Raw genomic sequence first — 15,145 nt, 5'->3', positions numbered from 1 at the left:
AATATCAGACCAGCTGTGTGGCTGGATTGAAGAGTTTTTAGCAAACAGAACACAGCATGTTGTTCTCAATGGAGAGACGTCTACGGACGTTAAAGTAACCTCTGGCGTGCCACAGGGGAATGTTATGGGACCATTGCTTTTCACAATATATATAAATGACTTAGTAGATAGTGTCGGAAGTTCCATGCGGCTTTTCGCGGATGATGCTGTAGTATACAGAGAAGTTGGAGCATTAGGAAATTGCAGCGAAATGCAGGAAGATCTGCAGCGGATAGGCACTTGGTGCAGGGAGTGGCAACTGACCCTTAACGTAGACATATGTAATGTATTGCGAATACATAGAAAGAAGGATCCTTTATTGTATGATTATAAGATAGTGGAACAAACACTGGTAGCAGTTACTTCTGTAAATTGTCTGGGAGTATGCGTGCGGAACGATTTGAAGTGGAATGATCTTATAAAATTAATTGTTGGTAAGGCGGGTACCAGGTTGAGATTCATTGAGAGAGTCCTTAGGAAATGTAGTCCATCAACAAAGGAGGTGACGTACTGTTGTGTACATAGTTCCGCGTAGTCAGCGCGTACACAACTTCCCCAATAAAGCGCGCCCCGCTAAGCACAACAGCGCAGGCGCAGCACTCGTCCGTCTCTGCACTACGAGATGGCGCTGTCTTAGAGATGGACCAAATTCTGCTTCCGCCGATCCGCGTATTAATATGTCTCGCAGCCAATGAGATTTCTGCTAACGTAGAACCTTTTCTCCTCGCGGATCACACTCGCGCAGTGATACCTGAACGCGCGAGGTATTATAACGAGTGTACACACCTCCGATTAGTCAGTCTGCATAAGTCTGCATTTGTCTGCACCAGTCTGTACCAGTCTACATTCGTCTGCCCCAGTCTGCATTAGTCTGTACCAGTCTATCGTCAAGTTTCAGTCTGCGCCTAATAAGATTATCGTACCAAGACCAAAGGAACTTCAGATTGTCAATTGTAAATAGCATCCAGAACCAAGTTAAGTTATTTTTATGCTTGATATTACTTTAATAAATGTGTGAAAAAATAATCAAGTTCTGTTGAAAGTTGGTCACCGTCAATCTGCTACTCTAAGTGTGCAAGTGGCATTTCTATCGTCTGACCTAACGGCAGAAGACAAACATGCCACGATAAGACCACGAGACATATTGCTGACGCTCGCCTACTTCGTTAGAGCGACAAGTCAAATAATCTGATGGTCTTACAGTACCCACACCACACTTACAAAACACTCGTGCGACCTATACTTGAGTATTGCTCATCAGTGTGGGATCCGTACCAGGTCGGGTTGACGGAGGAGATAGAGAAGATCCAAAGAAGAGCGACGCGTTTCGTCACAGGGTTATCTGGTAAGCGTGATAGCGTTACGGAGATGTTTGGCAAACTCAAGTGGTAGACTCTGCAAGAGAGGCGCTCTGAATCGCGGAGTAGCTTGCTGGACAGGTTTCGAGAGGGTGCGTTTCTGGATGAGGTATCGAATATATTGCTTCCCCCTACTTATACCTCCCGAGGAGATCACGAATGTAAAATTAGAGAGATACGAGCGCGCACGGAGGCTTTCCGGCAGTCGTTCTTCCCGCGAACCATACGCGACTGGAACAGGAAAGGGAGGTAATGACAGTGGCACGTTAAGTGCCCTCCGCCACGCACAGTTGGGTGGCTTGCGGGGTATAAATGTAGATGTAGTACTCGAGCGCCACTGGCCAGACGAGCGTTAGCGACTGCTACGGAGGCGGGCTGTGTGGAGGAGTCAAGCAACGGAGCCTTACAAATCAGGCGGTGGAACAACTGGTCCGCCACCCCCACTCTATGTCAACAATGCCATACGACTCTCTCTCCAGCGTGCCCTTGACGCGCGGCGTGGCAGCGCCTACCTGGACGGGAGCCGCGTACAGCGCATGCGCAGAGGTGTGGTCCAGGAACTCGAATCCCAGGTCCGGCATTCGCCAGAGCGACACCAGGGGCTCCTGCGAGTACTTGACCATCTCGAGCAGCGGCCGCTCCGGCACTGCTGGCGGCACGCAGCCGGCGTGACAGCCGGCGCACTTGCCCCCCACCCCCGGCTGTGCCCGCGCCATCGGAGTCGGCCCCCTGAGCAGAGACCGAGACCTAGGCCGATAGCGAGCCCGAACAGAACAGGTTTACAGCGCGCCACCCACGTCACCGCTCGTCGCTTCACCGCCCGTCAAGGCCCGCGGCGTAATAGTGCCGCCGCCAGAGGTCTCAGCAGCTAACGCCATTGTTATACTATCTGTGCCATGAAATGAACAAGGTAATTACGAAGGTAATCCATTATCTTGGCGTTTGTAGCAAGTAACTTGACTTGTTGAGCCGTGCACTCGTATTCAAATGGACTTCACATTCGCCTGTATTATTCTGTTGATGCAGTTCCACTTCATTAAGCAGTATGCACTAATGGATATCCCAATGATTACTCCTAATAAGCTCACCGGAAAAAAAACGACTAGGAGGCGTCGACTAATATCGTGTAAGACCGTCTTTATTTTTTATTTGTTTAACCTTATCAGATCCCCTCTTACATCAGACCTGGGTTTCACACATACAATATGTTTTTTAAATCACGGTTACCTAAAGAAGTAATAGTTTTAATACGACAACTGGTATTAATACGATATGAGTGTCTGAAGTAGCAATGTGATTAAATTATACTGACTATGAAGTACACTACTAGCCATTAAAATTGCTACACCAAGAAGAAATGCAGATGATAAACAGGTATTCATTGGGCAAATATACTAGAACTGACATGTGATTACATTTTCACGTAATTTAGTTGCATAGATCCTAGAAATCAGTACCCTGAACAACCACCTCTGGCCGTAATAACGGCCATGATACGCCTGGGCATTGAGTCTAACAGAGCTTGGATGGCGTGTACAGATACAGCTGCCCATGCAGCTTCAACACGATACCACAGTTCATCAAGAGTAGTGACTGGCGTATTGTGACGAGCTAGTTGCTCGGCCACCATTGACCAGACGTTTTCAGTTGGTGAGAGATCTGGAGGATGTGCTAGCCAGGGCAGCAGTCGAATATTTTCTGTATCCAGAAAGGCCCGTACAGGACCTGCAACATGCGGTCGTGTATTGTCGTGCTGAAATGTAAGGTTTCGTTGGGATCGAATGAAGGGTAGAGCCACGGGTCGTAACACATCTGAAATGTAACGTCCACTGCTCAAAGTGGCGTCAATGCGAACAAGAGGCGACCGAGACGTGTAACCAATGGCACCCCATACCATCACGCCAGGTGATACGCCAGTATGATGATGACAAATACACGCTTCCAATATGCGTTCACCGCGAGGTCGCCAAACACGGATGCGACCATCACGATGCTGTAAACAGAACGCGGATTCATCTGAAAAAATGACGTTTTGCGATTCGTGCACCCAGGTTCGTCGTTGAGTACACCATCGCAGGCGCTGCTGTCTGTGATGCAGCGTCTAGGGTAACCGCAGCCATGATATCCGAGCTGATAGTCCATGCTGCTGCAAACGACGTCGAACTGTTCGTGCAGATGTTTGTTGTCTTGCAAACGTCCCCATCTGTTGACTCAAGGATCGAGACGTGGCAGCACGATCCGTTACAGCCATGCGGATAAGATGCCTGTCATCTCAACTGCTAGTGATACGAGGCTGTTGGGATCCAGCATAGCGTTCCGTATTACCCTCATGAACCCACCGATTCCATATGCTGCTAACAGTGATCGGATCTCGACCAACGCGAGCAGCAATGTCGCGATACGATAAAAGGCAATCGCGATAGGCTACAATCCGACCTTTATCAAAGTCGGAAACGTGATGGTACGCGTTTCTCCTCCTTACACGAGGCATCACAACAACGTTTCACCAGGCAACGCCGGTCAACTGCTGTTTGTGTATGAGATATCGGTTGGAAACTTTCCTCGTGTCAGCACGTTGTAGGTGTCGCCACCGGCGCCAACCTTGTGTGAATGCTCTGAAAAGCTACTCATTTGCATATCACAGCATCTTCTTCCTGTCGGTTAAATTTCGCGTCTGTACCACGTCATCTTCGCAGTGTAGCAATTTTTATGACCAGTAGTGTACTAAAGTTTATACAGGCAATACTCGTACAACTGCAGCTGCTGTCACTAATAGTGGTAAGAGTAATAATAAAAATAATAACAATAATGTAGTGCAGATGTAAAAAGAATTTAAACGTGTACAAAACAGATATTTTACGTGGTGTTGAATTCTAAGGACAGGAAATTTAAGGAGACAGTTTCTGCAAAGATTGCTGGTTAATGAGGAAGATTAGGTTGGAAAGAGGTTTGTGCAAGGGTAACGAGTGCATACAGGGACAATGGTAATCCTTATTTTTGCCACAGTAGATATTTCATTAACTGACTTCTGAAGGTGGGGATGTTATTCATATCTCTTTTATAACGAGGAGGCTTATTCCACTCTCGGGTCCCTGCTACTGAGAATGACTTCGAGAAGGTGTCTGAACGATAGAGTGGAACAGGGATTTTACTTTGATGGGAGTGGGTGTTTCTGCCATGTTGTTCAGACAAGAAAGTTAAGGCCGGGGAGAGGTATGAGGAACAGTGTGCATCAATAAGACAGTAAGGAATACAGAGGGTATGGAAATCACTTTGCTTGTCTGCACGTCGCCATGATAGCTGTGCATACGATGGTAAAATGTGAGCAAAGAGTCGATCATCACAGACAAAACGAACACAGGCATTCATAACCAGTTGCAGGCGCCTGAGGTTTCCTGGGAAAGGCCTTGCAGTAAATCATTGCTGTAATCAATGATTGGAAGTGTAAGCGTTAGTACAAGTTCCTTTCTCAGGTCAAGAGGGTAGAGCTTTTTATATTTTTATGAGGCATGGAGAGATGATGATGCCATCGTGCGCATTGCAGTTACGTACTCAGTCCAATTTAGATTTTCATCCATTGTTATTGCTAGACTCTTTGCTGAAGAAGAGAAGTTGATATTTGCGCCATTTAGAGATAAAGATGATAGGAATTCCTTATATTTCTGGCTAATGGGCCTAACTGGTAACTGCAACTCGGCGAGGAAGACTCCATGTCTCTTCAGGTATACCACATACAGCTGAAGCCAATTTGTAGATTAAATCCCGCAGAGAGACAAAATTGCCGGAATGTTGATTGCTTCGTTTCGCCCGCTGTCACAACAGCAGCAGACATTTTCTTTGCGTTAAGATCAGGTGATTTCAAGAGCAGTCGAGTGCAACAAGATGCCTGAGTGATTGTGAAGCCGGGAACGTGTGCCTTCAACCTTCTCAACACGGCTGTCGTCATCTTTAAAGACAGGACCGTCAAAAGCTTACCTGTATACAAGAAAGACCAACATTTGTCACTGAGAGTGTTGAAATAAAGAGCCTTATCCATGTTCAGCGCAGCTTGAATAACTGGGCGCAAGTCTTGGTACGAAAAACACCGCCAAACATGACGGAACCACCTCCGGTCTGAACTACAACCTCCACTCACTGCGAGATATGCACCTCATTAGGATGTCAGTGCACTCGGCGTCTTAAATTATTTCAACAGAGGCAAAATCGCGACTGTCTGGGAGACGGAAGCCTACAGTCGTTTATTGTCCAGTTTAATTTCTGTGTTGTTGGGGCTGTTGAAGACAACTGCTAGGAATGGCCTCTTGTGCGGTACGCACTCCAAATTTGCACTGAATGCAGTTTCCTTCGCTATGTTAGCTAGGAATCCGACTGAGATAAAGTAGCATTCAATTATAGCAGCAATTCTTTTACGATATGAAACCGATTGTCATTGACAAGATGTGACACGTCTCTGGCGACTGTCGATTATGTGCTCGCTATGACCAATGTTATTATGACCTGTTACATGGCTGCAAGTGGTACACCGTTCCTTGTAGACACGTTACACAATCTGTGTTGCTACACCAACAAAACAGGCAATTTCACTTACGATGAGGTCAGGAAGACACCATAACACTATAGTTCCTTTCTGCCTTTATGTAACATCTTCTCATCGACACATACCACTGCGCAGGTTGCACAGAACCGACAGGCACGTACACACCACTTTGCCGTCGTGACACACGTCAGAGTTGGAGGGTCGCATGACTGCTTGGCGCCAGTTCCCCACCATTTACAGTGCTGCAGAGCGATCACAGTGCTCTTTTTAAGGTGGTGAGTAATACGGTCGAAGAAAAAAATTGAATGGGATGGAAATTGGTAGATGTGATGCACATTTACAGACAAAGAAATGTTTACAATTTCAGAAAAATTAGATTATTTATTGCCGGCCGGGTGGCCGAGCGGTTCTAGGCGCTTCAGTCTGGAATCGCGCGACCGCTACGGTCGCAGGTTCGAATCCTGCCTCGGGCATGGATGTGTGTGATGTCCTTAGGTTAGTTAGGTTTATGTAGTTCTCAATTCTAGGGGACTGATGACCTCAGCTGTTAAGTCGCATAGTGCTCAGAGCCATTTGAACCATTTTTTAGATTATTTATTCAGAAGAAAGAACTGCACAAACTGAGCAAGTTAATAACGCGTTGCTCCACCTCTGGCCCTTACGCATGAAGTTATTCGGCTTGGCACTGATTGAGAGAGTGAAATGATAATGAAATCAAGACCCCAAGCTGTCGACAGGTGTTGATATACATCATGGGGACAGTTGAAAATGTGTGGGCCGACCGGGACTCGACCCCAGGATCTCCTTCTTACATGGCAGATGCTCCATCCATCTGAGCCACCGTGGGCTCACAGAATAGTGCGACTGCAGGGATTTATCCCTTGCACGCTCCCCGCGAGACCCACATTCCCAACTTAATGTCCACACACTACATTCGTAGTGCACCTGCCCACTACACTCATTACTCGCGGCAGACAGTCTTACCGAGTCCAGTGAGAGTTTGTACAATGCGTGTGTATCTGCACAGAAGAAGAAGGTCAATGGTCGGTTAGCCTTAACTATATGAAGATGGTGTCTGTTCTTTCGGACATGTCGGAAAGAACAGTTACCATCTTCATATGATTGACAGAGTTGTCGGTTGTCCTCCTAAGGGATATCGTGTCAAATTCTGTCCAATTGAAGAGTTAGATCGTCAAAATCTCGAGCTGGTTGGCGACTCTGTCCATAATGTTCCAAAGGTTCTCAGTTGGGGATAGATCTGGCAATCCTGCTGTCCAAAGTAGGGTTTGGCAAGCGTAATGACAAGCAGAGGAAGCTCTCGCTTTGTGCGGGCGGGCATTATCTTGCTGAAATGTAAGCCCAGGATGACTTGACATGAAGGGCAACAAATCGGGACATGTCATATCGTCGACGTACCGCTGTGTTATGATGTAAGGGTGCCGCTCATGACAACCAAAGCGGTCCCTCGATGAAAATAAATGCCATCCCGGACCATCACTCCTGGTTGGGCGAAATGGAGGGCGACAGTTACCATACACGTCTTCGCTGGTCATCGAGGCTTAGTTCGGAGCGGAACTCATCACTCAATACCACTCCAGTCATTGGGATTGCAGGCCAAAGACGTGTCTCGAGACGCCCCGGACATCGGTAGCTGTATGTATGGCGGGCGACAGGTTGGTATACGACCGCTGTCTGGGCGTCTCCAGTCACGTATTCGGCCTGGAATCTCATTGACTGGAATAGAATTGTCTTCAGCGGAGACGTCCCAGACAGTGTTGGGAAACCAGACTGACTGTCGCTCGCCGTTATGGCCCGACCACCAAGAGTGATGGTCTGGGATGCCGTTTATTTTCATAGCAGGACCCCTTTACTTGTCGAGCACGGTACCCTTACATCATAGCGGTACGTCGACGATGTTCTACGCTTCGCTTTGCTGTCATTTATTGCAAGTCACCCTGCGTTTACATTTCAGTAAGGTGTTGCTCGCCTGCACACGTGCTTGTCAAACTCTACCTACGCCAGCAATGTCGCCAGATCTGTCCCCAGCTGAGAATGTTTGGAGCATTATGGACAGCGCCTTCTATCCTGCTCGGGATATTGACTATCCAACGTGGCACGATATCCCTCAGGAGGACATCTAACAGCTCTTTCAATCATTGCCGAGACGAATGTATGCTAACACAAAGGCCAGAGGTGGACCAACTCGTTACTGACTTGCTCAGTTTGTGAAGCTCTTTCTTTTGATCTTCATGGTAAATGATAAGAGCCAAACATAGTATGAAAGCTTTCACGACCGGATGACATATCTTTTGGTAAACTTTCCGGGATGTAAGGTCGTGGTCCATGAAACTCTTCAGCTCCTAACGTTTCGTCCAGAGCTGCGCTGGACATCTTCAGAGGGGTGTTTCTCCTCCGGCTGCATGATAAAGATTTATTGAAATCCTTGACCACGATTTCGGTATATCTAAATATACTTTCATCAGAAGCAAAAATACACCTGAACAGGAAGACACCTTCTTTAGCAAAAACCTTAGAAACATAACTGAGATAGAAGAAAAAACAAACACTTATAGCTTTAAGTAACCATGAAAATTACAAAAACTTTTAGTCACTTACTAAAATCACATTCTGCAATGGAGATGCATGAAACAATCATGCCAGTAGATAAAATTATAATATCACCTCCATCTGTACAGCATAATTATGAAGAGATGGTCGAAGCGAACACGGTATATTATCAGTACTTAGCCTGTGAACTAGCGTGAAGAGAGTGTGGAAGCACTAGGGCAGGCAGTTTCACCGAGAGAAGGCACTTGTGGTATGCGCGAGACACTCGTGCACATTAAAACCCAGGGATACATACTCATGCGCGTCAAAATTTTGAAGGTTGTGCTAATTCAAACCCTGTGTCTTAATAAATAAAACATATCAGAACCATTTAAAACACCTACATACAATACAAAATATGAACACCAATTTGCCTGTGTCCGATTGTCAAGCAGGTGAAGCTTGCGCTAAGGAACACATGTAACGAGAGAAGGCACTAGTGCTATGAGCGAGAATGAAGCGCGAATTAAAGGCAAGGATACATACTAGTGAAAACGAACAAAATGTTGTAGTAAATCGAAAACATATGTCGTCATGAATAAAAAACATAACAGAATCATTTAAACCACACATACACATCGAGAACCTCGAACAACAATCATCAAAAATACGTAAAATCCCAAAAGACAGGAAAGGAGCATCTCACCTGCATCAACAGCCAAGAAAACTACTTTCTAGTCAGCCTAACTATATTACGTTAGAGCAAGAGGGGGTTTGAAACTATCCAAACAATTTTTGTTTCTAAGCTGCACCTGTTCGTTAAGAATAAATCCATCTTTCTGAGATTGAAAATTTCCATTTCCTCGAACGGGTCCAGTTTCTAACCCTTACTCACTTCGTTTAGCAATTCTACGTCATGCAGTTTTCGTGGCGTATGCTGTAAGAGCAATAGATGTTCAGCAGACGTGGAATTGTACACATTTTCCCCATTTTTACGTAGCATGTGTTCTTTATATCTTACTTTAATGGGCCTACCTGTCTGTCCAACGTAATAGTTTCTTTTGAATAAATGATCCATCTTTTGTGAAATTATAATCATTTGTTTGTATGAAAATGTAAATAACATTTCCGATTTCCGTCCCATTCGGGTAAACACTTAGTGGTGCGTCGTTGTTTTTGTCTTGTTTCATTTTCGTTCAAAACAAATCTTTTTGATTGAGTGGCAGTAAGTTTTCAATTGGCATACACTTTTCTCTGTCATTAAAGGGAGATGAAGTTTGTGTTACGTCTTTCTTTATTAAATGATTTATTTTTGAATATTGCTGAGTCTGGAACAAGGTAGTCCTCAGCGACGTGTAACGTTTAACTATGTAGGCAGTGCCCGAAGTGCTCTCACAACTACGCTCGAACTTGGAGCGCGGCTCGCCTGTTTGTCTAGCTGGGTGACTCTGTTTCTATTAACTCCGTGCCGAGATAGTGCACGACTGTTCCCCGTCTGACTCACGACGCCTGCTTTACTGCAGCTGCTGTCGCTGTTGCAGAAACACCGGTGAATGACCTTTTAGCTGTGCCATCGTTTTTGTTCAGCATCACATCTACTACGATGAGAAAAATATTACGACCACAAGCTTCATAGATTGTTCGTCCGTCTTTGGAACAAAATACGTGGGTGAGTCAAATGAAAACCTGATAATTTTTTTAAATGTTATTTATTGTGCAGAAGTGGTACAAAGCTGTATCACTTTTCAACATAATCTCCCCCACGGTCAATGCAAGTCCTCCAGCGCTTACAAAGTGCATAAATTCTTTTAGAAAAAAATTCTTTTGGTAGACCGCGCAACCACTCATGCACCGCGTGTCGTTCCTCTTCATCAGAACGGAACTTCTTTCCTCCCGTTGCATCTTTGAGTGGTCCAAACATATGGAAATCACTTTGTGATGAGGAATGGCGCCTTTCCTTGCTCGCTCTCTGACGCGCGGGATTAGCCGAGCGGTCTGAGGCGCTGCAGTGCTATGAGGCTGGTCCCGGCGGAGGTTGGAGTCCTCCCTCGGGCATAGGTGTGTGTGTTTGTCCTTAGGGTAATTTACGTTAAGTAGTGTGTAAGCTTAGGGACTGATGACCTTAGCAGTTAAGTCTCATAAGATTTCACACACATTTCATTGCTCGCTCTCTTCATTTCCGGTTGGTGGAAGTGAACCCAGGTTTCGTCGTCAGTAACGATTCTTGCAAGGAAGCCATCACCTTCTCGTTCAAAGCGCCGAAGAAGTTCTTCACAAGCATCAAAACGTCGTTCTCTCATTTCAGGAGTCAGCTGCCGTGGCACCCATCTTGCAGACACTTTGTGAAACTGGAGCACATCATGCACAATGTGATGTGCTGACCCACGACTAATCTGTAAACATGCTGCAATGTCATTCAGTGTCACTCGGCGGTTTTCCTTCACTTATGTCTTCAATTTCTGCTGTGTTCTGTGGAGTCACAACTCGTTGTGAATGACCTGGACGAGAAGCATCTTCCACTGAAGTCACACCATTTGCGAACTTCCTACTCCATTCGTAGACTTGCTGTTGTGACAAACATCCATCACCGTACTGAACCTTCATTTGTCGATGAATTACAATAGGTCTCACAACATCACTACCGAATAACTGAATGCTGTTCTTCCCTGGTGTAAGTCGCAAGTAGGACGGCCATCTTGCTCTAATACTGCGACGGTATGTGTGCATCTTCCCTATGCTGCCACCTACAGGCCATTCTGCACTCTGTTTGTAGCACGCTTACCAACTTACAGGATAACGGCGCGAAGTTGTTATTACAAATTTAAGATTTTCATTTGACTCGCCCTCGTACATCACTGACTCTGCTTATCAGGGATCCGACAATTTTTTGGTAGATCTGTGGAGGCGTGTGGCATTACGTGTCTACCTACAGGTAAGGTAATACGCGTAAATAACGGGCTGCTGATTTGCGTATGCCGTGATGGCGCCCAATAGCAATCCAGATGAGTTCCATCGTATTTACATCAGGGAATTTAGCCGCCGAGACATCATCGTGAGTTCACTATAACGCTCCTCAGACCACTAGCACGTTTCTGGCTCCGAGACACGAATAATTATACTGCTGAAAGAAGATATCGCTGTCGGGGAAGACATCAAGCATGAAGGGATGCAGGTGGTTCGCAGCTGTCATCGTGTCGATTACTGCCACAGGTCCCATGCAAGCGCAGGAGAACGTCTCCCATAGCATAATACTGATCACGCCAGCCTGCGTCCGTGGCGCGCTGCACGTTTTGATCCGAGGCTGATCTCGACGAAGGCGTTTGTGGAGACGACCACCGACCTAGTGTAGCGAAACTGTGATTCACCGAAGAGCCGACACGTTTCCTCCATTGATGGTCAGATCCCGAGGGTGCCCTGTCCACTGCAATCTAATTGGCGATGACATTGGGTCAACCTCTGAACACGACGTAGGAGTGGTTTATAAAAGACATATTTACGCCAGTGACTGTAACACTTTCTTTATTTTACGATTGCAATTTCGGCCTTAGGCCATTATCAAGTGAAGATGATATGGCTATTAGGCCATGTCGACCTAAAATGAGCTGACACATTTATATGTCGTTGTCATCACTATAAATGTGTCAGCTCATTTTAGGTCGACATGGCCTAATAGCCATATCATCTTCACTTGATAATGGCCTAAGGCCGAAACTGCAGTCGTGAAATAAAGAAAGTGTTACAGTCACTGGCGTAAATATGATGTCTTCTTATACAGTTCTACATGACTGTGGATCCCAATGATAAAAAGTTAACGTAGAAGTGGCCTGTTACGGAGCTCCATGTTCAACAATGTGCGATGAACGGTGTGCTCCGAAACACTTGTACGTGCACCAGCATTGTGCTCTTTCGGCAGAGAAGCCACAGATCACCACATATCCTACTTTACAGAGCAGACAAGCCTCCGAATCTCACGTTCTGTGAAGAGTCGTGGACGTCCAACCACTTAGAGCCTAGTGGGAGTCTGACTGTCCTATCTCTTTCCGTAGATGCTGACGACAGTAGCATGTGACATTCGACCAGCTTCGCTGTTTCCGAGATACTCGTTCACAGGCTCTGCGTAATAATAATCTGTCCTTTGTCAAAGTCGATTATCTCAATGGATTTCCCCCGTACCTTCGCTAGGGTGACCCATCGTCCGTGTCTGTCCCGTTTCATACTTTTGCTACCGCATTACGTGCCCGCAACGACGACACCATGCGGTATCCAACATCTTGATGGCCACTGGTCATAATGCCTTGGCTTATCAGCGTACATAATCTCCGGTATGCGCTAAGATTTGCGGTTGGAACCGCCTCACGAAATGTAGCACGTCGCCTAGAAATTACCACGGAGGATGACGTTGTGTAATAACTAACAATAAGTGTAAGACTTTCCGACATTAGACGATGCTGTGTACTGCAACAAGATGCACTTGCGGGAGTACATCATTTTGATAACATTGTCTAAGTCGCTGAAGATGTAGCCATAAAAGACTTCGAAATCGATTGCAATTACTGCAAATAAACTCGGCTGGGTGTAAAACTGCGCCGGCCGAGGTGGCCGAGCGGTTCTAGGCGCTTCAGTCCGGAACCGCGCTGCTGCTACGGTCGCACTTTTGAATCCTGCCTCGGGCATGGATGTGTGTGATGTCCTTATGTTACTTAGACTTAGGTAGTCCCATAGTGTTTAGAGCCATATGAACCATTTTTATAAAACTGCAATGTAAACAAACTGATAATTTTGTATTTGCAATATTTACACTACTGGCCAATAAAATTGCTACACCAAGAAGAAATGCACATGATAAACGGGTATTCATTGGACAAATATATTACACTAGAACTGACATGTGATTACATTTTCACGCAATTTGGGTGCATGGATCCCGAGAAGACAGTACCCAGAAGAACCACCTCCAGCCGTAATAACGCCGGATACGCCTGGGCATTGTGTCAAACAGAGCTTGGATGGCGTGTACAGGTACAGCTGCTCATGCAGCTTCAACACGATACCGCAGTTCATCAAGAGTAGTGACTGGCGTATTGTGACGAGCCAGTTGCTCGGCCACCATTGACCAGACGTTTTCAGTTGGTGAGAGATCTGGAGAATGTGCTGGTCAGGGCAGCAGTCGAACATTTTCTGTATCCAGAAAGGCCCGTACAGGACCTGCAACATGCGGTCGTGCATCATCCTGCTGAAATGTAGGGTTTCGCAGGGATTGAATGAAGGGTAGAGCCACGGGTCGTAACACATCTGGAATGTAGCGTCCACTGTTCAAAATGCCGTCAGTCCGAACAAGAGGTGACCGAGACGTGTAATCAATGGCATCCCATACCATCACGCCGGGTGATACGCCAGTATGGCGATCACGAATACACGAATACACGCTTCCAATGTGCGTTCACCGTGATGTCGCCAAACACGGATGCGACCATCATGATGCTGTAAACGGAACCTGGATTCATCCGAAACAATCACGTTTTGCGTTTCGTGCACCCAGGTTCGTCGTTGAGTACACCATCGCAGGCGCTCCTGTTGTGATGCAGAGTCAAGGGTAACCGCAGCCATGGTCTCCGAGCTGATAGTCCATGCTGCTGCAAACGTCGTCGAACTGTTCGTGCAGATGGTTGTTGTCTTGCAAACGTCCCCATCTGTTGACTCAGGGATCGAGACTTCGCTGCACGATCCGTTACAGCCATGCGCATAAGATGCCTGTCATCTCGACTGCTAGTGATTCGAGGCCGTTGGGATCCAACACGGCGTTCCGTATTACCCTCCTGAACCCACCGATTCCATATGCTGCTAACAGTCATTGGATCTCGACCAACGCGAGCAGCAATGTCGCGATACGATAAATCGCAATCGCGATAGGCTACAATCCGATCTTTATCAAAGTCGGAAACGTGATGGTACGCATTTCTCCTCCTTACACTAGGCATCTCAACTGCGTTTCACTAGGCAACGCCGGTCAAATGCTGTTTGTGTATGAGAAATCGGTTGGAAACTTTCCTCATGTCAGCACGTTGCAGGTGTCGCCATCGGCGCCTATCTTGTGTGACTGCTCTGAAAAGCTAATCATTTGCATATCACAGCATCTTCTTCCTGTCGGTTAAATTTCGCGTCTGTAGCACGTCATCTTCGTGGTGTAGCAATTTAAATGGCCAGGAGTGTATAATTTGATTCATCCCATTTGCACCTTTACTGCTGGCCCCTTTTACAGGTCGGTTATTATAGGTACACACAGAGGGGTGAGCCAATGACAATAAAACAAGTAAACAATCCTAACAAACATAGATCCGGAAACCATGATTTCCCTGATTCGACACACGGATTAGTGTAGTCGTGCCAATGTTACTACACTGTTAGACTCTGAGGCTAGGTTGAGGGGAACTCGGGCCGGAACGGAATACTTAATGGCTAACAATTTTTGTAAAATAGAGCACACAGAAAAATGATTCTTAAAGGAATAACAAATGATTTTGAGTTATAATCTAACGTATTTACTTGAAACTCGCTTAAAACTGGGCGTTTATTTTTTATGTTTTTCGGAGAAATGCTTGCACATATCCCGTTCCGCCCACCCACGGGACGGAATGGGATAAGGCAGTTTTTTTGTGAAATTATT

General features: G+C 46.1%; 1 protein-coding gene across 2 annotated transcripts in view; it reads right to left on the bottom strand.

The window, feature by feature from the left end:
* Positions 1-15,145, bottom strand: part of LOC124615973 (venom dipeptidyl peptidase 4-like) — a 572,498-nt gene that overhangs the window by 176,914 nt on the left and 380,439 nt on the right. The window contains exon 1 of one of the 2 annotated variants that reach the window (XM_047144174.1): positions 1,910-2,027. The exons of the other annotated variant lie outside the window; for it this stretch is intronic. Coding sequence (XP_047000130.1) covers positions 1,910-2,020 — 111 coding nt within the window. The 5' untranslated portion in view covers positions 2,021-2,027. Of the gene's footprint in view, positions 1-1,909; positions 2,028-15,145 lie in introns of those variants that run through there. 2 annotated transcript variants of the gene reach the window in all.

This window comes from Schistocerca americana, chromosome 5 (genome assembly GCF_021461395.2).
Source record: "Schistocerca americana isolate TAMUIC-IGC-003095 chromosome 5, iqSchAmer2.1, whole genome shotgun sequence".
In the NCBI taxonomy this organism is placed as follows: domain Eukaryota; kingdom Metazoa; phylum Arthropoda; class Insecta; order Orthoptera; family Acrididae; genus Schistocerca; species Schistocerca americana.
Note: the sequence above shows the minus strand (reverse complement) of the source record. Positions and strands in the feature narration are given on the sequence as shown.